This window comes from Eptatretus burgeri, chromosome 11, assembly GCF_056783735.1.
Source record: "Eptatretus burgeri isolate ZD-2024b chromosome 11, Ebu_testis_v1, whole genome shotgun sequence".
Lineage (NCBI taxonomy): Eukaryota > Metazoa > Chordata > Myxini > Myxiniformes > Myxinidae > Eptatretus > Eptatretus burgeri.
The window spans coordinates 53061547-53087470 of record NC_140971.1 but is presented as its reverse complement, the minus strand read 5'-3'; the positions used below and the strand labels follow the sequence as shown (position 1 = coordinate 53087470).

Below are 25924 nucleotides of genomic sequence, written 5' to 3'. Positions count from 1 at the left end.
AAAACTGGCAATGTCCTGACAGTGTGAAATGGAGGCCCACACTTTGACAAAATGAGTAAGGGAAAGAACAAACAGGAAAGGAGGGGAGGAAACTGGTCAGGTCAGGTAGGGAGCATGTGCTGGAGCAGTGCGTCGCTGTATCCACTTTCCGCCGGTACTCCAAGGACCTCCGTCCGGCCATCCACCAGGCAGATGCCTGGCCCATCCCCGTCTCCTTGAGATGCTGATCAACCTGCTGCAACCATGAGGAATGTGGTTGGCCCATTGACCTCTGCACTCACAAGGCTCCCTCACTGAGAGAATCTGGTGAGCAGGATCAGCATCAGGAAAACGAGCCACATATCCATACAGTGGCAGCTGACACTCACAAACTATGCAGGTAACAAATCTCATTTGAGTCTTTCTCAGCAAACACTCATTGGACACAAAGTCCAAGCTGCGATAGTCAAGGATTCTCAGCACAGACCTGGTACCAAAGTAATTAAGTCTCCATCTCAGATCCCTGGTCAGAGTCTAAGTCTCACATCCATCGAGCAAGACTGGAAGCACCAAGGACCTGAAGACTCGGACTTTCATCCTCCTGCAAAGGTGGCGACAGTGCCACACCCCATGATCCAGTCAATCCATGACTCCCCAGGCCAAACCCAGATGTCTATTGACCTTTGTTTCACAGCCAGCAGAGACGTGAATATCAGTGCCAAGGTAAGTGAATCTCTCTGTGACCTCAACATCCTCGCCACAAACAGGTACAAGCAAGACAGCAGCATCCCAGAAGTTATCGAAAGCCTGGATCTTAGTTTTGACCCAGGAAACTTGTAATACCAGCCGCTCCGACTCCTCATTCAACACGTCGAGTACACCCAAAAGGATATCCAGAGTTTCCGCAAAGATGACTGCATCATCTGCGAAAATCAAGGTCAGAGATCTTGAAATTCCCAAACAATGCACCACAGCTTGATCTCTCCAACATCCTCCCCAGAATCCAGTCGATACAAGCGCTGAAAAGTGTGGGGGCCAGTACACACCCCTGACAAACTCCAGTATCAACTGGAAATAAGTCGGAGATGGTATCTCCACATCTCACAGCACTCAGTACCAGAGTATAGTTCAGACATCAGACTGATCAGTTTTGGTGGCACCCTACTAAGACCAAGAATCCTCCCCCAGAGGGTATTCCGATTCACTGAATTAAAAGTGTGGACCTCAAATATCCGGGGCCTTCGCTCAAACCTTTCAGATCTTTCCATGCAGGTTGCCACTGACAAACCAGACATTATCTGCCTAACAGAAACTTTCCTCTCCCATGACGTGTCTGACTCTCAAGTATCTCTCCCTGGTTACTCCCTCTTACGGTATGACAGACCTGAGCCTCGTCCTGGTGGAGGTGTTGCTCTCTTCATCAAAGACTCTATTCCTCACTCTCCCTGCACTGCTCTCACTCCCCCACACCCCCAGGAATACCTCTGGCTTCGGCTTCCCCTCCACTCCCACCTCATGTTTATATGTGTACTGTACCGTCCACCGAACAGTGATGACTCCATCTACACCTCACTCTCCGAAAACATGGACCATCTTCTATCTTCTCATCCAAACTCTCTCTTCCTCTTATGTGGCGACTTCAATTGTCATCACGCCCAGTTGGCTAGGTGTGGGTACCTCTCTCACCTGCCATGGGACATCAGCAAAAGCTTTCTGTGACTCATTGGGACTGACTCAATCGGTCAACTTCCCGACCCGGATCTCAACCAATGGTACTCCATCTCTTCTGGATCTGATTTTGACAAATTTCCCTGACAATATCTGCTGCTCTTCCTTCGCTCCAATTGGTTCTTCTGACCACGTCCTTGTTAAAGTGGACATCTCTCTGGCTGTCATCAGAGAACCACCTCACCGCCGTCGAGTCTGGCATTTCACTCAAGCCGACTGGCAGGGTCTCGAGCAGCCATCAAACTTACAGACTGCTCTCCTATCACTACTTTCTCAAACATCAACTCATCCTGGGAATTCTTTCAAAGAAACTTGCTCTCCCTCATGCACAGATTTATCCCCTCTCGTGTTCAGTTGTCTTACCCTTCCTCCGCCCTTGGTTTACTGAAGCTTGTGGTGAGGCAGTTGTCCTGAAACAACTTGCCTTTGCCTCATGGAAAGCAAACCCAACTGAGGCAATCTCAGTTCTTTCCACAAAGCTCGGAACAAGTGTGTATCTACCCTCAGGAGAGCCAGAAAACAACATCTTTCTCATCTCAAGTCTGAACTCTCAAAGCTCTCTCCTCCTCAAAATCCTGGTGGCGTTTAATCAAATCTGTTTCTGGTGTTTGTTCCGCCTCCATCCCCTCCCTTACCTCAAATGGCCGCACTGCTGATTCCACACGTGATAAAGCTGAATGTCTAAACTTCGGTGTTTGCAGCTAAATCTTGTGTCCCAAACCCATCACTATCTCTACCCACTTTACCCAGTCGCACCCAACTGTCCCTGGACTCTGTATCCTTTTCTCCTGACAAGGTGGAGAGCTTGCTTTCAAACCTCGAGTCAGATTCTGCAACTTCGGTCAGACGGCATCAGCCCACGTGTCCTCAAAGCCTGCTCTTCTGCTCTTGCTCACCCTCTCTCTGTTCTATTCACCCTCTCATTTTCCCAAGGTCATCTGCCATCTGCTTGGAAATCTGCTAACATCACTGCCCTGCATAAAAAAGGTGCAAAAACAGATCCCTGTAACTACAGACCAATCAGCCTTCTCCCAATCATCAGCAAGGTTATGGAATCCATCATTGCTTCAGACATGAAATCCTTCCTCTTCTCCAATGGCTTGATTTCCAATCATCAATTTGGTTTCAGACCAGGTCACTCTACCCTGGATATGCTGCTACTGCTCTCCCATCAATGGATGGAGGTCCTCAATGCCAGACAGGAAATCCGAGCCGTATCCCTGGACATATCACGTGCTTTTGACACAGTCTGGCACCCTGCCCTACTCACCAAACTCTCTTCCCATGGTATTCAAGGCCATCTCCACTCATGGCTCGCAGACTTCCTCTCCTGTCGCAGTCAACGTGTGGCCCTAAATGGAGTTCTTTCATCCCCTCTTCCTGTGCAGGCTGGAGTTCCTCAAGGTAGCGTTCTGGGCCCTGTTCTTTTTCTGGTTTTCATCAATGATCTCTCGGACTCTCTGGAAAATCCTCTATTTCTCTTTGCCGATGACTCCACCCTCTGCCGTACCATCTGTCATCCCTCAGACCGGCAAGCAGCAGCTTCTTCGCTCACTGCAGATCTGGATAAAATCACAAACTGGTCCAACACGTGGAACATGTCTTTCAATCCACACAAATCTCACACTCTCACTATGTCTCTTCGAAAGGACCGTTTACAAAACCCCCCCCATCCACTTTCTCAACAATCCTCTGGAAGAAGTCTTTTCTTTCAAGCTTCTGGGTCTCACTATCTGCCATGACCTTTCCTGGGAAAGTCACATTTTCCAACCTTGCCTCAAAAGCCAGTCGCCGACTGCAGAATCCTCCGTCGTGCTAAGTCCTTCCTCGGCCCTCTTGAGCTCCTGACCACTTACAAAGCTTTGTCCGTAGCCTGATGGAGTACTGCTCTCCCCTCTGGGCTGGTGCTCCTGCCTCCCACCTTTCTCGACTTCACGCTGTCGAAACCAGGGCTTTTAAGATCATTGGCATCTCCCGCAATGAAGCTGAGTCTTTGGGCCTCTCACTCAATCACCGCAGGTTGGTCGGTGGTCTTTCTGTCTTCTACCGACTCCTCTCCAGCCTTGCCCCCTGCTCTCTCTGCGATTTGTCCCAACCACATTTCCACAGGGCGCTCAAGGTCCGCCAACAACCCCCCTTCTGGTAAAACTACCAAAATCACGAATCACTGCTCATCTTCACTCTTTCATTCCTCTTTTTCCCGCCTTTGTAATAAACTTCCTCACTCTATTCTTTCCCATTCTTCCCTCCAGGCTTTCAAAACAGCTGTTCACCACCACCTCTTATCTTCCCCCATCCAAATCCTCGATCTTTTCTACCCCCGATAATCCACCCAAGCCCACTTCCTTCAATTCTCCTGCTTTCCTTCCTGAAAGTCCCTGTAATGTCCATCTTCTCCTCGCCATGTTCCCGTCCATCCCCATCCCTCTCCCTTCCACAATTCACCTGTGTCTGTTCCCCAATGTTTTGTCCCTTCCACTCCCACCCCTCTTGTCTCATGCCTCCTTGCTGTGAGTTGTGTGTTAGCTCTCATACGAGCCTCGACCAAGGTATACAAAAAAAAAAAAAAAAAAAAAAAAAAAAAAAAAAAAAAAGCTTTCCAGGGTTCAACATCGGCTGCAAGCTGGCCCCTGCCGAAACTCTCATCTTCGCTCGGTGAGGACCCGAAAGGCAAGGATATGGTCAATCGTTGACCTCTTTGGTGTAAAGCCTGACTGCTCTGGGCGCTTGTGCTCAAGCAGCTCATTTCAAACCCTGTCAACAATTATCCGAGCAAAGACCTTGCTCGGCACTGAGAGCATCGTCACCCCTCAGTGGATGTTGCAGTCTTGGTGATCACCCTTCCCTTTCCAGAGAGGTACAACAAGGCCCCTCTTCCAGTCAGTTGGGATGATGCCTGTGTTCGAGGCACAGCACAGACCGCATGCAACGACACAAGTGCAGCATTTCCACCAGCCTTGAGAAATTCAGCATGGATGCCACAGATCCCAGGAGCTTTACCCTATTTCAACTGATTCACCACAGCCTGTGTTTCCACAAACGAAGGTGGATCACAGTTGATTTGAGGAACTGCAATAGGGATTGTAACACCCCTGACATCCAACTCGACAGCTTGTGGATCAACCTGGTACAGCCGCTCAAAGTAACCGGCCCAGTGGGTCTTCAGTTCGGACTCCTCTGTTAAGAGCTCACCGCTCTCCGCTCTACCTGCAGTACACCGAGGGATGGGCTTGGAGGAACGCAATGCGTGAATTCCTCTGTAAGCAGGACGAGAATCACTTGACCACAGGTGATGCACTACCCTCTCACAGATTCCTCGCACACCGGCCTCCTTGTCCACCCTTAGTGCACGCACAGTTTTATGCCTCGACTCCCTGGACAGCTCAGCTCTGCCATTAAGCCTGGCCCTGCGACTCTGGTTAATGGTATCCAGTGTCCCTTGAGAGACAAAATTCTTTGTCGTCCTTTGGTGAGTTCCAAGACATCCACTGCCAACATCAAGGATGGTGGTCTTAACGGCAGTGCTTCAATACTGATGTTCAAACACGAGCTCAGATGATAACAAAGACAGGTGATCGTCCTCTCTTAGGGATCGGACATTCCAGGCATCCACCCGAAGGGACTGCCTCAGGTTAACCCAAGGAGACCGCCGTCTGGTGGATGACACCTGCTGATGCTCTATTCCCAAACGATTCACCGCCATGTAGTCTTTCTCAAAAAAATGTGAAGTGTGACTAGCACTCCCCGATCTCCAATGAACATAAAGTCCGACACCAAAGCATCACCTCCAATCCGGAGAGAGGGAGAGGGGTCGGAGGAAACAGTAACCCACAAGTAAGAGGGTTTGGGTTAGTTCTGGTTTATTGCAGAAGATAATATTGCATGTAGGAATGGGGGTGACTTGAGATGATGGTTTGCCATCTGCTTGAGGTTATTTTTTCGTGAAGAGTGTGATTGAATTTCCACTTTGTCACGTAAGGATTGTGGTGCCCATTATATTAATTTAACCATCACCATCATTCTTCACCACTTAGTTGTACATGATGGCAAAACGACATTTATTACAAAGCTTCTATCTTGATAATTATTTATCGACACTGAACATTGAGCAAAAGGTAAAGTTCATATCTGAGCCTTCGATTCTGCCAGACACTCAATATTGCTCTTGAAGCTGTCCAGGCAGTGGCATTCATTGTCCACTTGGTTGACTGGTCACTTCCATGCACGGAAACATTGTGTTCTTAACAGCATCCATTCCTTTGCTCTTTGTTTTGATGTTGGTTTCCCTGAGCGCAGCATATTGTGTCTAATCTTATTCATTCTATCGATCAATGATCTCGCTATCTCCCTGGAAAATCATGTTATCCTCATTGCTAATGATTACTGACTGAACCTCATGCAGGATAACCCCCACCCTTGATAAAGAATCAACCTGATGCATTGATGTTTTGGACAAAACGGATTAAAAAAAAAAATTCGCTTACCCAAGTGAAATCTAGAATTTCATCGTGGTCCAAATCCTTTTGTATATGTTTTGCCACCACAGCAGTCCATTCGGCTTTGGCACACTGGTGGCAGCCTTGTCTGCACAATCTCAAACATCTCATTCAACACTGTAAAGTCTATCTTTCACTTGGTCTCTCCACAAATATCAGCTTCCAAATCCCATAGTTTTATTTTGTGATCAATATTTGCAAGAAGTGCAATTCTTGGAGCTCCTTGATCTCATTAACAGGCAAGACCATTGTTGGACAGAAAATTTCTTCAAATACAAACAATGGAAAACCAGCTGTATGGTATTTTATCTCATGATCTACCTCTTGAGGCTGGTGTACTAAAAGGCAGCAATCTTGTTCTCCATCATTGACCTCTGCTTCCCTGAATAATCTACTTTTACCATTTTGCTGATGACTCAACGCTCTGGAAAACTGGACACCAAACATCTAAGAGGCAGACTGCCATGGAATCGCTCTGCAAAGCGCAAAAAAAACAAACAATTTAAGTCACTGGTCAGCTACCTGGAACATGTCTTTCAATAAAGGAACCCCCAATTTCTCACTCTGTCCTTTCACTTGAGGATCAACTGTTAAACTCCCAGGTTTACTTTTGTTGCCAATCCCGTGAATAGGTGCAGTCTTTTAAACTCCTGGTGCTTGCTGTCAGCCATTACCTGCCTTGGGCGAACTACATCTCAAAAATGGCCTCTTAGACTGGCTATCGACTTGGTCTGCTCTGCAGAGCTGAGTCGATTATGAGCCTTAAGTGCTCAAGCTTTTCATCTGAAATACCATGGAGTATGGCTCCCCACCGTGAGCTCTCTCTCAGCAGAAGACTGTTTCGACCAGATCCTGTTTATGTCGCCTGACTCTCCACAACCAGCCGATGCTGATGCTTCTTTGTTCCCTGTCCACCTGTCCACCTGTCCCCCTCTGAACTGCTGTTATTTTGTCAACCTCTCTGTGTTTTATTTATCTGTTCCATTAGCTTGACGTCTATATAATGCCAAGCCTATTTTGTTAAATCACTCAGGTTAAAATGAACACTTATTTTATTTCATTTTCCCCCCATAATTGTGCACAATAATTTATTTGTATTTCATTTTTCTTCCTCCTAGGTTGCAGCTGGATGGATAGCCAAAAGTGAGTGCTAAATACAAAACCCTTCAATTTTAATCTTTAGGCAGGGATTGGGGGGAGGGGGGAGAGGGGTTAACCAGCTGGATCCAAGCACAATCCGATCAAGAATAGGAAATCCGGGGATGAGATCTAAAAATGGGTGGAGGGGGAATGGAGAAGTGTGTGTGTGTGTGTGTGTGTGTGTGTGTGTGTGTGTGTGTGTGTGTGTGTGTGTGTGTGTGTGTGTGTGTGTGTGTACATATACGGTGTCTCAAATTATGTGGAGTGTGATGAGCACTCCCCTGATCTCTGATGGATACAAGGTCACACACCAAAGGATCACCTCCAATGCGGAGGCCTCAGCCCAGCGACTCTGTCAAACAGACAAAGATTACATGGTCAACATCAGTTAGACATCAAAGGAGAGCCGCCTATCTGGATTTCAGGCTTATTTGCCCTCATCAGTACGGCATACCGATAAATATCTAACCAATGATGACCACATTCGTCATTTAAACATCAATCACACCTCCTGGCTGTTTGGGGTGAGCATCGCTGTGGATTATGTCTCACAGGGTAAAACTGCATAATCCACAAAGAACAACCACCCACATGATTGTTCCCACTAATGCAAATCATTCAACCAGAAGGCACGTGATGCGATCGGCGGGTAAATCAAAATGTGTGGTGTAACGAGCACTCTGCCGATGTTGGACTTTATGTTCATTGGAGAAGGGAAGGGCAGTCCATCCTTCCGTCGGTCCGTCCTTCCATCGGTCGGTCAGTCCATCCTTCCGTTGGTCCGTCCTTCCGTGGGTCGGTCAGTCCATCCTTCCGTCGGTCGGTCTGTCTGTCCGTCCTTCTGTCGGTCGGTCCGTCCTTCTGTCTCTTGGTCAGTCCTCCTGTCAGTTGGTCCATCCTTCCGTTGATCGGATTGTCCGTCCGTCCTTCCTGCCTTTGGTCGGTTGGTCCGTCCATCTCATCAAGTTTTGATGCATACATTTCTTGATTCCTCACATGTGTTTTCTTTGAATTACGGTACGATATGCTATAATCTGTTATTTCCTCTGCACCAAAGGTGGGTGGAAGTTGTTTTCACCTCTGTCTGTTTGTCTGTGAGTGGGATATCTAAAAAAAGCTGTGAAGGGTTTGGACAAAAGTTTGGTGACAGGTTTGGAGTGTGACAAAGACTAATTGATTTAATTTTGGTGAAGTTCCCAATCCGGATCTGGGAATTTTTCAAGTGATTCTACACTATTGAGTGATCGGGCGAAAAAGTGATTGAGTAGTTGAGTAATAGCACGATATCTCAAAATGTTATGCACGGATTCAGATGAAACTTAGTGGACAGGTTGAGTTTGTGACTATGACAAATTGATTCGATGTTGGTGAAGATCCAAATCCGGATATTATAGTTTAATTTTTTTTCTTTTAAATGATCTTCACCAATGAGAGATGGGGCCAAAACGACATATACAATAGCATATTTCCACAAGTTTTGGAAGAGTTGTGACCAAAGTAGGTGGATGAGTTGGTTATGTGACAAGAACAAGCAGGTTAGATTTTTGTTCAGGTGTGGATCCAGATCTGGCCTATCAGTGAGATACAAAACGTCAATTGTTCAGCCTGGCAGAGGTATGTGCTCTCCTGAGTGCCATTCTCGTTGATAAAATATAAATAAATGTTTCTGTTTGTTTGTTTTTGGCAATTTAATCTGACCAGCGAAGAACAAGTTCTTATGGATGGGTTCGTTTCCTCTGTATTGGTGGAATTTACAATGACTTGCAATACTACATCTCACACCCCCACTCTTTGTGGTGAGGATGTTGAGGTCGTGGAGAGATTCACTTACCTTGGCAGTGATATTCATGTCTCTGCTGGCTGTGAGTCAAAGGTCAATTGACGTCTGGGTCGGGCCTGGGGAGTCATGGATTCACTGGATCATGGGGTGTGGTGCTGCCGGTACCTGTGCGGGAGGACGAAAGTCCGAGTCTTCAGTTCCTTGGTGCTACCAGTCTTGCTCTATGGATTTGAGACTTGGACTCTGACCAAGGATCTGAGATGGAGACTTAATTCCTTTGGTACCAGGTCTCTTCGGAGAATCCTTGGCTATCGCTGGTTAGACTTTGTGTCCAACGAGTGGTTGCTGAGAGAGACTCAAATTCGATTTGTTACCTGCATAGTCCGTGAGCGTCAGCTGCTGACACTGATCCTGCTCACCAGATTCTCTCAGCGAGGGAGTCTCGTGAGTGGAGGTGGCCATTGGGCTGACCACGTGCCTCATGGTTGCAGCAGGTTGATCGGCATCTCAATGAGATGGGGATGGGTCTGGCATCTGCCTGGGAGATGGCCAGACGGAGGCCCCTGGATTACCGGCGTAAAGTGGACGCAGCGACGCGCTGCTCTGGTTGGTGCATGTTCCCATACCTGACCTGACCCCCTGGCAGTGGCGCTATACGATACATAATATATACATCTGGAGAGAATTGGGGTCGTCTTCCACATCTGAAACCCCAGGACTGAATTTATTTTACCACTTAAAACCATGGACCATGTATAACCACCAGTTTTCATCTCGTTCTGTGGTCATAAATTCAGGAGTACATATTCGTCAATGAAACATACAAACAAACACAAAAAATCCGACTCTTCTCAAATTTTAAAAGATTAACATTTCTTCACATGTCTCACTTTTGAATCTTAAGAGATTCTGGAAAGACTGAGGTCCAGTCAGTGTGGTACAAGCGGTTTAAGGAGACTGGAAGTTGTCAGTAACAGAAAAGTATCTGTCAACCAAGCACAAGTGCAGCAGACATTGAAAAAGTGCATGAATCATTTATACAAAGCCCCATAAAATCAATTTGACATGCATTCAGAGACCTGAGACTACCAACCACCACTGTACACAGGATTTTGCATGAAATATTGAAGTTTTATGCCTGTAAGGTGCTGATTCGGCAGGAACTGAAACCAAATGATGGACCCAAATGCAAGGCATTTGCATTGGAAATGCTCAGTCACATAGAGGATGACAACGATTACCTGAAAAGGTCATGTTCACCGACGAAGCTTGCTTTCATGTATCAGGGTACAGTACCTTAACCGGCACAATGTGAGGATCTGGGGCTCTGAAAACCTCCACGTAGTCATTGATCACATACATGACAGTCCAAAGGTCAATGTGTCCAAAGATGTTGCTTTCTCCTTGACCGCTTGTTGGGTCCGTTTTCCTTTTCAGAGGATACAGTGCCCTCAACAATTCACATGAACATGTTGGAAGGATTCGCCATTTCACAGATTGAAGACCTTCAACCTGATATCATTTTTCATAATTGGACCTTAGTCATTTGATCATCCTGAATGAAAAATTCCCAGGTCGCTGGATTGGCCGAAACGGATCAACCTCCTGGCCCCCATGATCATCTGACATAACCCCCCTTGATGTTTTTTGTTTTTTTTGGCTGTGGGGGTTTGTCCAAGATGTCTGCAACACCAAGGTGGCAAACCTGCAGGATCTTCGTTCTCGGATCACAGCTGCATGTGCACTGCTGGACGCAAACATGCTGAGCCAGATATGTCACAAACTCGTGTACCACCTTGATGTCCTGCACGCCACAAACAGAGCTCACATTGAAGTGTATGGATGGTTTGCACAAAAATTATGAGTTTCTGTATCATATAAACCAAAGGGTATCATTTATCATTTGTGGTTCTAAATATATTAACAACAAAAGTTGTCTGGGTCTTTTTGTAACACCCTATACTATTCTTCTCACAATCGAGCTCTGGATCAACCCCCTCTTCCATTAAATATGTGTTTCAGGTCATTAAATTTGAGCTGCTGCTTCGTTTGACTCTTATTGCTTGCTCGGTATGGCTCAAACACATCGTCAATATTCAATGATGCCATGTCCGAGTTAAAAGTAATTGTCTAAAGTACAAGATATACAGCTGCTTGGGAAAGGAAGAGTTCCTTATTTTTGAGCTGAATGTATGGCCTGATAAATACTTATTCACAATAAAGGAAATTTATTGTGCAGTATTTAATCTGCCTGTAAAATTGTTGGGCCTTGAGAGGAATTTGGCACCGCTTGGTCTCTTTACCCATAGGAATGCAAACATGGTGTCCCAATTAATTATCTTCAAGGTCATAGGAAAGTTCAGACAATATCTGAATTGATGCAATCACACATAGTTAAGAAAAAACAGGTAAAAACACATCATTATGTCATGCATAGTGCTCGTATGAATGACAGAGATTTTTCACTTTTAACGATGTAGGAGCATCAAATCATCACAAACCATATGCTTTTCAAACATTGTCATCATCTCTGGTAGAACCACTGTGGAGTATTTTTTTTTATTTTTTTTATTTTTTTGTAACGTTATGCTCCTGCCCTTCCTCTGACCGCTACCTTCGTTTGATGATTTTTTTTTCCTGTCTATAATGAGTTAATGGTGTTCAGAGTGTACTGAGGCATTGCATGTTTAATGGCATGTGTTTTCTTGTAATAAAACAGTACCTTGTTTATGCCTGAGTCTACCTGCTGAAAGGCATCTCATTTGGAGAGATTTCCTCTTCAATATACTGAGCTTATCATGGAGTGTGTGTCAAAGCACTGGCCTTTCCAATCAGTGATTTGACCGCTGATTTTATCACCATGACTCTCAGTGCGATGGCAGCAAGCTCAAGGGTCTGTGTTGAAACACAGAGATCAGCCGATGACCGCCGAGGATGTGCGAGACAACTGGAAAAAGATCTGTGACTTTTCTGACTGCACCTTTCCCAGCAGCACCCAAGGTAGGGTCATTGTGGTGTTGAAGTCATTGAGTGATGTCAACCATTATTGATTCAGAAAGTTATTATTGCAGCAGAAACACTTTGTGAAACACAAAGTGCAGAGTTCAATACAGTACTGCACTGCATATTTTTTTTAAAGCATAAATACAGTCAAGCCTTTGTTCCAATAATTATGCAATGTATATTTAACCTTACTTGAAATGGAGGGTGTGTACGTGTCTGTGTGTGTTATGCAATTGTGTGTTATACAAAGTTGATTTATCCAAAGTGTTGTGCCTGAATTTTAATTTTTTTTCTCTTTCTTATCCTGGAGACAAAATTGAGGCTCTTGGAAGAGTTTGGCAGCAAGTGCGTGTTGACACATTAGACAGACAATGGAGCAGTGCTGAAACTCGACAAATGAATGAACAACTTGCGTTAGATATGTCTCATGTTCTGTCATTTTTTCCACTCCTTTTGTTTTACAATCCTCTTTTATTTGCCTTTTCGTTCTCACTTTTTTATTTTCATTCATTTACAATGCAGTCCCCTTGGTGTAAGTCATGCATATGTTGGTTGATCTGGCACAAGCTTTGTCTGACATAAATTCAATCTGGAAAGTAAATGAGCCCTTTGCTTATAAATCACACCCATATTATCTTTATGCATTTCAATTAAAGTGGGCATTTGGCGACGCTCTTCACTGAATGCATCTTGCACATTCAGTATTCCCCACCATTGGGAAGAAAAAGTTTTATTTCTCTGTCAGAAGGTGAAACTTTGAGGACCATATGTACCTCAGCACACTTACCAAATAAGTTGCGCTTGTAGCAGCACTTCTTTAATTATTTTTGCTTTTATTTATTTTTTCCCCCAATGGGTTTCCTTCTGTATTTGAGCAGTTAAAAAGCATACTAGATAATAATCAGGTGGAAAGTCTTATTTAAGGTGACTAAGTAACCTTAAATGATGGATAAAATGTAAAAATACATAATTCCTCTTAGATATGAGACCGTCGTTGCTTTCATGATTTTGTGGGAAAATGCACATTGAAACATTACACAGCATTTTAGTAAAGAGGACAAGATTCTGATGCACAAATTAATCAAAATACACATTGACTCTACTCACAATACCTAACGTTTCCCTTATTATACCTCCTCAAATAAAGTGTTTTTTGTTTTTTTTTAACCTTTTCATCATGGAATGACTACTGGCTCCACATTTTATCTGCACGCAGTATGGTTTGCACTTCTGTTCAAAATAATCAGCTATATCCTCCGAAGTAATTATCCCAGGTTTTTGTTGCTGGAATATTTGACTCGCTTTTCAATTTGATGTTCGCTCTTCTTTGAGATAATTGAGCATTTTCTGTTCAACGTCATCATAATGAATATGCCATTTTAAATGAAATACCATTGCAACATCTGAAGCATGCTTTTGTGTCTAAATTACATTCACAGGAGTATAATTCTTCCTTGTGTTAAACCTTGAATATTGTTAGACTGTAGTTTAGCTTTATAGTTTATCTGTAGCTTATCCTGACTATTTCTGACAATCATTTTAGAAGTTACACTACAACACATGTTTAAAATAATGAGTTTATCACTTGTACAGTAAATTTGCATGCCACTTAACGCCTCTTTAATCTGCAGTTAATGCTGATTGATACATCTGATGAGGAAATAAAAAGCATTCATGATTAATGAACAACTTAAAGAAACATATGTCTGAGTGAGTTTGACGTAACCTTTTTCTTCATTTCCCTCATAAAAAATTTCAAAAATGATTTTTCGTGAACTTGAAATATGAACATTTAACATAGAACAGCAGTTATGTTTCATTCTCTGTAAAATTCTTGAGACATTAAATGTCCTTAGTTTATAACTAGTTTCCTGCTTTTTGAATAATATATTTTAAAATCAATTCTTCAATATTCGTGATCATATGTTATAATGCTTACTGGTCCCCTACCAGTATCACTGGAGGGGACTTTAGGCTTGCACTTCGGCTGTCCGTCCCACCTGTGGTTTTCCAGACTTTTTTCCCATACCCTTTAACATATTCAACTGAAACTTGGTAAATGGCTTTATTATAATAAGTTACAGAAAAAGTTTGAGTTTCAGGGCATTTCGTCAGTTTTTCATAGAGTGATGCCCTCTTTTAGAGTTAGGAAATTCATGGAGTTTCTTTTTCATTTTGGTTCCGGTATCAGCTCCAGCGTGCGTGATAGCAAACTAATTTTTATCTCCAGTTTGTTATCCTAGTTGCCTTTAATGGTTTCTATTCTACAGAAGATATCAGTAAATAAAAATTGCTTTTGCTTTTATTTTGCCAAATAGACCCAAACACGGTGGGCTAGAGAGTTTATTCTGCTCCATTTCCAGAATCTTCTCAAGCGTGTGTTAAACGCAAACAAATTTCTATCTCCCGAACATTCATTGCGACCGGTAGGGGACATGTATTGCAAAGATATTCTCGCTTTTGTTATTATTAGTTTAATTACCGACACCGCTGCCATAGGCCGAGTGTGATCATCTCGTACCTGTGTGTTTGTCTGTTTGTCGGCAGAACAACTGTATAACAAGGTCCGCTCGAATCGCCAAATTTGGCATAGAGCTTTATTACCTCCGCCAACGAAGTTGGATGGAGGTTATGTTTTCACCCTTCTCTGTTTATCTGTCTTTATTTGTCTATCTGTCTGTTTTTATGAGAGCATGATATCTCAAAAAGTAATGGACAGATTCAAATGAAATTTGGTGGACAGTTTGGGTGTGTGATAATGACTAGTTGATTAGATATTGGTGAAGATTTACATATTTACATATGAAGTTTATCCTTAAATACCAAAATCCACATCGTATGAAAATACACACTTTGCCTTGGATAATTACGAAACATTTCAGGGAAAATGTTGCCTTAAAGCGTTGTCTCGCTCTGGCACACCTTCCTCTGTGCTTGTATGATACATCAATGGCCCATAACGTAGGTGTTTCACTGTAATATTTTATATTGTCTCACTCATAATTATTTACCACACTGTAGGGTTGGGAAGTTTAAAGGGACACTTTGGGTTATGTTGTCGAATACCTCTATTTCAGTTACATCTTATAAATAAAAGGTGTGTGTGTGTGTGTATTTAATTCCAATCACACCCAAACTACTGGGCCAATTGTCATCAAATTTGACCTCCTGTTGAACATGTGCTGCTTGTTTTTCAGTTTTTTTCATGACCATGGCTGATGATGATATCTCTAAATTAATTTTCAAAATCATTCATTCTGCCATTTTGTGTTCCCCGTCCGGATTTTAAAAATTTATTTGGCAAGGCCTCCCGTCTGCAGACAATGGTTCCAATGTATTGTCATGTATTTGTGAAGGACTTGCCTGAGCCGGTTCGTGAAAGGCTTGGTCTAAAGATTTCCATCCGACCAAACCGACAAGAACGCCGGAATATTTAATTGTGGATGTTGAAGAAAATGAAGAAGAATCTCCTTTAACATTCTGTGAAAAGGACTTTATTCGAACATTTTCTGCAGTCAGTGCTCCCCACACCCTCCCCCCCTCACCCTTCCCCAATGCTTTAGAAATGGCATGATGCCCTTCTTGGACCGTTTTGTGAAAAGCCTTCAAAGTGTACTAGTCACTCCAAATGATGTCCTCCCTCAAAAACAAAATGGTGGTTCTGAGATGCCATTTCTTCCCCAGTTCAAAAGTATGAGACTTGTGTGAAAATTCCTTTGCTTGGCTGAGATATCTATTTTGAAGGAGTTTATTATATTAAAAAAAATTGTGAATGACTTAATCTTGTTATTGTCTTTTTTCAAAGCTTAAAACTTACTTTATCAACAAATGTATGCTCTATGTCCAGATGCTGGTGCAGGAGTGATACAATACATTACTCCCAAGGTGTTTGGATTCATGTGGAAAAGCTCTATAACTGGAATTTCATCCCTGCTTACCATCCCCTCAGGATTATAAAGTGTAGAATTCAAGAACTGATGATCTGGTCCAACCACACCTCCCTTCCTCCCTACCTCCCAGGCTTATCCACTGTCCCCACCCCTACCCCGGCAATTCTCCTACCCCCTTCTCAATTCCCCCCCCCCCCAAGCAACGCCGGGTACCACTGCTAGTAATAAATATATCAGCTGCATTTTCATGCACTGTCACTCACCTTTCATGATTGCAATGAGACAGAGTCAGTTTGTGACATTTCCCTCGTAGCCTCTTCTGCAAGAGGTTATAACAAGTCTGGGTATATGTATACATGTGATGATGACATGAAAGGGGTGAAAATTCAGACCCATGTACAGAGAGCATAATAAAATGGTGGTGCTATATGCTAATGTCCTTTAAGATCATGCGTTCCTTCATGAACATTCATCTCCCACACAAATCAACAGAAATATTATCATATGTATTGTTGGTTTGCTGCAGTGACCTTGCACTGCATTAAGTCAAATTTAGGTTTTATTCATTACCTTCAATCCGCTGTGTCCCTTTTAACGTTTAGTCATTTGTGGAAGTTATTAAACATTGAGCAAAATGCCAAGTGTCAAATTGCTAAGTTTTTGAAAACATAATTTAACTATTTCTATTTTGTGCAACATTGAACATCATAACATTAATATTGCACAAAACGAATAAATTGGGCTAAAAGTGAGCGGCTTGTATTTAACCTTCCATCAGAAAAATGAGCATATCCTTCAATTTCAAGCTGAAGATTTGAGATGCCATTCTGATTCAAGTTCAAAAATAATTTCAAAAGCCATTCATGGATGAACAGTTAAGGATGCTCAAGCTATAATGGTGTGTTCTTTCACTTTTATATAAAATCTAATGCATTTTTGTTGATCTTTTATGTAACATCTTAATCTTCCTCCAGTTAAGGTAAGCCCCATTTTATTCCCACCCTCGGTTCTTTCCAGATTCGATGACCAACATCATGGTCAAAGTCAATGAACACAAAGGGGTTTCTCCATCAATCACAGATACTGCGGCCAACTCCACGGAAATCGAGATGAAACCGGTACGGAGATGAAAGCCTCGTTTGTGATTATTGTAGGTGGCATGCAGCGAGGGGTAAGAGGGAAGAGTACTTGGGAGTAAGAGGGAGCTGAGAGGTAAGAGAGGAAGAGCATGGAACAATGGGGTGGGGTATTTCGGGATTAGAAGTAAAAATTCACTTTCAAGACCAAAATAACGAAGGTCTCATGATTGCACTTTAATAGTGTCTTTATTTCAAGATTTATAATCACCTTTATTTCAAGTAGGGAAACACCTCTTTTTCATCAAAAATCCTTTCACCATCAGAGCCAGGCCTATCGGGGATTCAAATTACTCCCGGCTGTCTATAGCTATGGACACTTACAGCCGATCCTGTATGCACTCGGTGTTGGAGCCTCCGTCGGTGTTCCCGGAGACCTGCGATACTTGTACGAGGGCAAGGCAGACTTTCGCTGCATGCCTACTTTTGCCGTCATCCCAGCCCAGGCCTGCATCATGGGTGGCAACCTGGCTGACATTCCCGGCCTCAATTTTAACTTTGCACAGGTAAGTGTGATTAAACACATAATTTAGCCATGAGGATATATAAACTGTTTGACACCTTACTGTAGACTCTGGTTCGAATTAATCATGTTTGAGATGACTTTTGATGAGAATATGCTTTTAAAATTTTTACTGATCCATTCATTTTTTTCCCCCCCATTCTTGGTTTTGAAAATTACGCAAACATTCTTTGCTTGATGAAAGGCTACTGCATTTACAGTTACCTTGTGTATTATTTTAATGATGGGGTATTATGTGTATTCCTTGTTAATTATAAAGGGAAGAATGCTGTTTGTGATTCATATGTGATTCTTTTAGAGATGAATTCAATCAGGTATTTTGGTGATTGTTAGCTTGGAGCACAATGCATTTCCATATGTTTCAAAAAACTCTCATCATGTCATTTTGTGGTTCAAAAAGGGCTGGCAGGGTAACCGAGAGATATTCACATTCGTCTCTGAGCTGTTGATCATGTGTTTGAATCTCTGCCCAACTATAAACTGTCATCCTCTTGTTTCGCAAGCAGGACGAGGCAACAATGTGTTTGCCGAGGATTTAAAGACCGAGGATTTACTCAAGTCCTTTTTAAATCCCGATTTTAAAAGTCAAGTTCGGAGGTCGAAAGCAATATTAAATAGACTTGGTATGCATGGTCACAAGTAAACGATGATGTGTTATGTCATCCTGATTAGCTCATATCAAGAGTGAAACCCTCGTCGGTGGCCCCACTGTCCTTTGCTTGTGACCTTTAAACCCTTGATCTTTAAAATAGACTTGTGTATTCTCTGCTGAAATCATCCTGGTCAGAGGCGAAGCGGGGCGCATGCGCCCAAGGTGTTTAATACCGTGTTGCATTTATCGTATCGGAAGGGCTCTGCTTTGGTTTATTATTACGCCTGACCGCAACCACACCACCTGCTTTATGGGCATTGAGGCAAAGGCAATATGCTAATGCAGCAGACGGTCATTGCTGCTCACAGATCACGCAGCTTCAGCTGTATGGGACATGATTTGTCCTTCACTGCTCTATCAAGTTAGGTTAAAATATGTATACATATATATATATATATATATATATATATATATATATATATATATATATATATATATATATATATATATATATATATATATATATATATATATATATATATATATGTATATACAGGGTGGCCTGAAAGTCACTTTACCCCTTCCCAGTGAAGCATTGTTCTTGAACTCTTTTAATATACAGGTTTTATTGTACAGCACTTACAATAATTAATTTGTCATTGTATCTGTATGTACTCCATCATTCTTCTGAGTCATTGTTTCTGCATACCATAGCGGGCGAGGGGACGAGGGGGCGAGGGCAGAGGGGAAGGGACGGAGGGAAGTGCGAGAAATGTATCAGGGGTAAAGTAACTTACGGGCTACCCTGTATATGTATGTATATATATATATATATATACGTGTGTCGGAGCGTCGATCACCCTTTCAGTTGACGTATGAAGACATCGATGTACTTGAGAGAAAACTGTTTATTATCTATCATACGTGTACACGGAGAGCATCAAACCACCAGGAACACCAATTATGTAATTGAGGAAGCCAGGAGAGTGCCACGCTCTGCCAGAGATGGTCATATTACTCTCTTATATAGTCGGTTTTATTTTAGGGCAAATGCTTATCTCGCAATTGTCTTTTCTTTAACCCATGACCAGCTGTGAGCAGCTGGCTCATTTCTTTCAGCAATTGTGAATCAAGCATAGATAAAGAGGATGTAAAGTTACTCCCTAAAGCTGCTCACACATCCTTATCTCTACAGTGTTCTTTAGGAACAACAAGCAAGAGTTCTCTTCTTCTTCTTCTTTCGGCTGCTCCCGTTAGGGGTCGCCACAGCGGATCATCCGTATGATCCGCATAGTGATTTGGCACATGTTTTACGCTGGATGCCCGTCCTGACGCAACCCTGGTCGCCTCTTACGACACAGGGATATGGTACAGGTTCACCTATTTTAACCGGGGTATACACCGGCCCAGTACACTGGTACTCATTTCGCCGACCTCGGAAGGATGACAGGCTGAGTCAACCCCCTGGTGTATTAATTCAGTGGCCCAACAGGGCTTGAACTCAGGACCTTTTGGATCCCAAGCCGATCCCAACAACAAGCAAGAGTATATTCCTTATTAGCTGCAAACCAGAGAAAGTCTAAATGGGAACAAACAGAAGCTAACATGAAAAAGGTACAAATCCCAAGATTCCCTCCTATTGTTACTTTAAGAAACAATGTTTTATTAAATCACAACCAAGCATCTTCTTAATTCAGGCCGGCAGATGACCCAGCTCCGTGGTGCAGACAGACCACTCCCTGGGAAGAGTTCCATCCTTCGGGGTGGCTCCAGATGGTCTCCATGGTGGTCAAATGGCTTCCCCTGCACCCCTATAACCCAGGGAAGGAGCTACCTGCCCCACAAAAGATGGAATCACATGCCAAATCTCTGCTTAACAAATCTCTCAGTAAAAATCTTAATCCAAAAACTGGTCCAAACCCATGAACATTTGGTGCACATCCATTTCCAGTTCCATGTTAACATTTACACCAGAATCTACAACATCTCTGTCCATCTCCACATACACATTTTCATCTTCCTCTCCAAACGATGCATACAAATCATCATCCTCAAGTTTAGCTGCTGAAATCAATTGAATAAATTCCTCATCTTTAATCACAGGTATCCGGTGCATAGGAGTATACGTATTACAAGCCGGTGATACATAGTTACAAACAGTTGATTCATCGGGAGCAAGGGAAGCTGGGGAGGGGCGGGGGCAGGGAAGTTGATGAGCCATGTACAACAGTGGTTGTGGGAGATTGGGGAAAATTGTCCCATTCATTGAAATGTCCCTTTCCCTATTTCTAGCTAAAAGGGTCATCTCAGGTTCGGGTTTGGTTTTGGGCTTCTTGGATGTTGTCTTTGGATGCCATCCTGTAACACACTTTCACAATCCAGCCATAATGGCTGCTTTGATTACAGAAAATATGATGAACATTCCAATCAATACGGCCAATCCTGTCAATAGGAACCTGAGAATAGTTCCGCCCCAACCTCCAAACAATCCTTGCAACCATGCTCTGATCTTCCACCCTGGACTGTAATCATGATGTTTTGCAGCCTCCTTTCTTATATGTCCTGCTAGATCATGGATATTCTCTGAATTATCTGGAATATACCTACGAGTTGTGTTCAAAAAGTATCCAACCTTAATTGTTCGTGCTTAAACAAATGAAGCTAGGGCGGCGTGGTTTGGTGCACGTATGTAGGCGATCCTAATTCGAATGCGTGAATATTTTCCCGCCTGCAGAAGCTGCCAGTCGCCGACAGACCACCGATGAGTGAGGAAGTGTAAGTGAGCGCCGTCGGATTTTCGTTTTTGACAAAATGACGGATCACTGTGGTCTCATCGCCAGTGATCACTGTGTTGAAGAAGTTTGGATCGCTGTTCACAGTTTCCAGCATGTCCTGTGCGATCTCCAAATGGAGTTGCTTCTGCTCGATCGTTAGCAGCTTTGGCACGAACTTCGCTGAGATTCTCCTTAAGCCCAAATCCTCAGTCACAATGGAATGAACAGATCCAATGCTGACGCCCGCCTCGTCTGCAAGTTCTCTGATCGTGATGCGACGATCCTGCATCAGCAGGGTCCTCACTTGGTCAATGACGATCTCATTTCGGGATGCTGAGGGCCTACCAGATCGTGCTTCACTTTCCACTGATATGCGACCATCTTTGAAGTGGTTGTACCACTCTTTTATCTGTGTGGTTCCCATTGCTTCGTTCCCGAAGGCCTGTTGAATCTTGCGGATCTTTTCCACTTGGGAATCGCCAAGCTTTACACAAAATTTGATGCAGTAGCGTTGTTCAAGTTTTTCCGTCATTTTGTCAAAAACGAAAATCCGACGGCGCTCACTTACACTTCCTCACTCATTGGCGGTCTATTGGCGACTGACAGCTTCTGCAGGCGGGAAAATATTCACACATACGAATTAGTTTCGCCGACATACGTGCACCAAACCACGCCTCCCTAGCTTCATTTGTTTACGCATGAAAAATTAAGGTTGGATACTTTTTGAACACACCTCGTACAACATTCTTTACCAATTACAGTACAAGTTCCCCCTTTATCAGCAAGTATCGTATCCAAAGCCACCCTATTTTGCATTGTCATTGTCCTTAATGTGACTAACTCCGCATTAACCTTATCAAAACCATCAGCAGTTTCGTTTCCCATCACTTCCAATGATGCTGCCATTTAATGAGTTCTCTTCTTGCTACCCAGGACTTATATCGGAGGGGAAAGTACCATTGCTTCAAATTCCCCACCTGATATGGTCCTCTTCTGTCGTTGCTGATTTACCTTAGATAATGGAAGAGTGATCAAACACATGTGTGGCATGACGTTTTACTTTCCCCCACCTTCATGGACCTGGGATCATGGGATAAATGACCCATATGGTCATCCAGTCGATGGGTTAAACAGCTGATATTGTGTAGCTGGCTGAGATAGTCCCAGCGGTTGGTATGCCGGGGGTTGGGGTGTTAATGGTACTATCCCGGTGTTAGAGTGCCCTGCCCGGTGCTGCAGACATCAGGGCAGTTGATGAGCCATGTCCTGTTATTTGGCTCGGTGCCGGCGCTGATGCAGCCGCATCCTTAGTTTGCCGTTCCGCACCTTCGAGTTGACCCTGAAGCTTTAGCACTTTACCCGCCAATGTTGCTTGCTTGGCTGTGCTTGATCCTTTAATTGCTTCCTCTTGCCATATTCCGAATGTCAGCTAGTTTACTGGCGTTTCCTTCATGGACAGTTTATCGCGTCTCATCAACTCTTCCCGCAGATTCTGCACCACCGGCAGGTCAAACAACCCGCCATTTGGCCACGGTAAGTCATCCTTAGGTGTCCATTTCGCCCAGCAATCATTTTGTTCCACTCCCACCATCCCATATAACTGAAACATTTGGTAAGCAGGTGAATCCCGAGGAGGTTCGTTCTTCTCCTCTCGGTTTCCCAATTTGTTTCCCATCTTCTATTGCTGAACCCCTCCTGGAGTTGTTCTTGGGTCCGACTAGGCAGCCTCAGCCATATGCCCTCGGCCCTCAAACTCCCCCTTCAGGACCTTGTTACCTACCCCTTGATAAACAATAAACAATTCTCTCCCCACACTTATCTTTACCGTTTCATGGGTGAGGACAAGGGCAGATGCAGGGATGGGCAAAACCTGGGGTGAGAAAGAGAGTATCTAATTTAAACTCCCCAGCACAAAAGCTTACCTTATTCAAATTGGTCACCGGCACCGGCTTTTTCTCTTTGGTCACCCCACCTCTCCTCCACTTCTCTCGCCCCTGCTCGCTGCGCCAATTGTCGGAGCGTCGATCACCCTTTCAGTTGAGGTATGAAGACGTCGATGTACTTGAGAGAAAACATTATTATATATCATACGTGTACACGGAGAGCATCAAACCACCAGGAACACCAATTATGTAATTGCGGAAGCCCAGAGAGTGCCGTGCTCTGCCAGAGATGGTCATATCACTCTCTTATATAGTTGGTTTTATTTTAGGACAAATGCTTATCTCGCAATTGTCTTTTCTTTAACCCATGACCAGCTGTTAGCAGCTGGCTCATTTCTTTCAGCATTTGTGAATCAAGCATTGATAAAGAGGAAGTAAAGTTACTTCCCAAAGCTGCTCACACAGGATTACTCAAGGCTAACCACATCCTTATCTCTACAGTGTTCTTTATGAACACCAAGCAAGAGTGTATTTCTTATTAGCTGCAAGCCAGAGAAAGGCTAAATGGGAACAAACAGAAGCTAACATGAAAAAGGTACAAATCCCAACACATGTATACATGCACGTGTATATATGTACGTACGTATATATATATATATATATATATATATATATATATATATATATATATATATATATATATATATATATATATATATATATATATACATATACATATATATATACATATATATATATATACATACATACATATACACATACACATACACATACACATACACATACACATACACATACACATACACATACACATACACACACACATACACATACACATACACATACACATACACATACACATACACATACACATACACATACACATACACATACACATACACATACACATACACATACACATATAGGTATCAGACACACCTCCTGACAGGTATGGTGAGCATTGCCATGGATTATGTCTCACACGGTAAAACCCGCATAATCCGTAAAGAACAACCATCCATCTGCCACCCAGACAATTGTTCCCGAAAATGCAAACCATTCAACCGGAAGGCACGTGATGCGATCAGCAGGTAAATCGAAACATGTGGAGTGTGACGAGCACTTCCCCGATCTCCATTGGACATAGTCCTACACCAAAGCGTCACCTCAAATCCACAGACCTCGGCCCAGTGACTCGGTCAAACAGACAAAGATTACATGGTCAACACCAGTTTGGATGTAAAGACTGAGGATTTACTCGAGTCCATTTTAAAGACCGATCTTGACAGCATACCAAGTGTTGTTGCTTGTGTTCCGTTTGATGTTGAACTGATGTTGGCCATGTAATATTTGTCTGTTTGACAGTCACCGGGCTGAGGCCGCTAGATTTGAGGTGACGCTTTGGTGTAAGACTATGTCCAATGGAGATCTGGTAGAGTGCTCGTCACTCTCTACATATATGTATATACATATATATGTATGTATATATATATATATATATATATATATATATATATATATATATATATATGTATGTATATATATATATATATATGTATATATATATATATATGTATATATATATATGTATGTATATGTATGTATATATATATATATATATGTATATATATATATATATATATATATATGTATATATATATATATGTATGTATATGTATGTATATATATATATGTATGTATATATATATATATATATATATGTATATATATATATATATATATATATATATATATATATATATATATATATATATGTATATATATATATATATATATATATATATATATATATATATGTATATATATATGTATATATATATGTATATATATATGTATGTATATATATATGTATATGTATATATATGTATATATATATATATATATATATATATATATATATATATATATATATATATATATATATATATATATATATATGTATATATATATATATATATATATATATATATATATATATATATATATATATATATATATATATATATGTATATATATATATATATATATATATATATATATGTATATATATATATATATATATATATATATATATATATATATATATGTATGTATGTATATATATATGTATGTATGTATATATATATGTATGTATATATGGGCTGTTCCACAGTAATATGCTACATTTAAGGGTCTTATCTTCAGGAGCTATCTCAGAATTCCTAAAGTATCCATAGAATACCACTAACATGTTTTTATGTGTATATAAATGTAGATATATACAATTTTAGCAAAACCGCTATTGTCCTAAAATTAAAGCGTGCAGATAAAATTGTATTCACTGTGATGGGAATAAATCTTTGTCTTAAGTGTTATATTAAAAACTAAATAGATTTACCAAGAGTTTTATATGAATACATGCGTTTTTGATTGAGACTGGTTTAGATCAAATGTGTAAAAAGACTTTACTTATGATATCCCACACCCTGAATTTGCCAAAAATATACTTTAATGTGAATGCTAGGGGGTTTAAAACAGAGTAACAAACGTTATGCTATCTGTCAATTCGTCATGAAAGAAACAAAATGCTCAAGCTGCACAACCTTTAAAAATACGGTGTTGTTATTTTTCTGACAACATAACTTAACCTAAATGACAAATGTGTAACAAAGGATAACACTATTGGTAAGTCCATATCGCCGTAAAAGCTGTACAATCTGGTTTCCGATTGCGGTCCAAAGTCACGTTTGTTACAGAAGGCTTTGAGCCAGTCAGAGGGCGTTTAATAATCATCACTACGAGAGCCGACGCTATCAATAAATTGTGCTGGGTTAGATTATCTTCTTACTGTTGGATTCCAGTAGTGGAGGGGTCAGTCTTTTATTTCCCCTCATTTGCAAGATAAACTGGACACACTTAATGTGGACTATGTATGTAACACAATGGTTACCCATTACTGTGGAAAGGCTCATATATACA

The 25924-nt window shown here is 42.0% G+C and overlaps 1 protein-coding gene across 1 annotated transcript in view; it reads left to right on the top strand.

Annotated features, from left to right (window-relative positions):
- HSD17B4 (hydroxysteroid 17-beta dehydrogenase 4) overlaps positions 1–25924 on the top strand; it is a 70947-nt gene that overhangs the window by 40884 nt on the left and 4139 nt on the right. Inside the window, exons 10-13 of the mRNA XM_085846449.1 lie at positions 7322–7346; positions 11995–12123; positions 17034–17134; positions 17419–17658. Coding sequence (XP_085702575.1) covers positions 7322–7346; positions 11995–12123; positions 17034–17134; positions 17419–17658 — 495 coding nt within the window. The remainder of the gene's footprint in view (positions 1–7321; positions 7347–11994; positions 12124–17033; positions 17135–17418; positions 17659–25924) is intronic.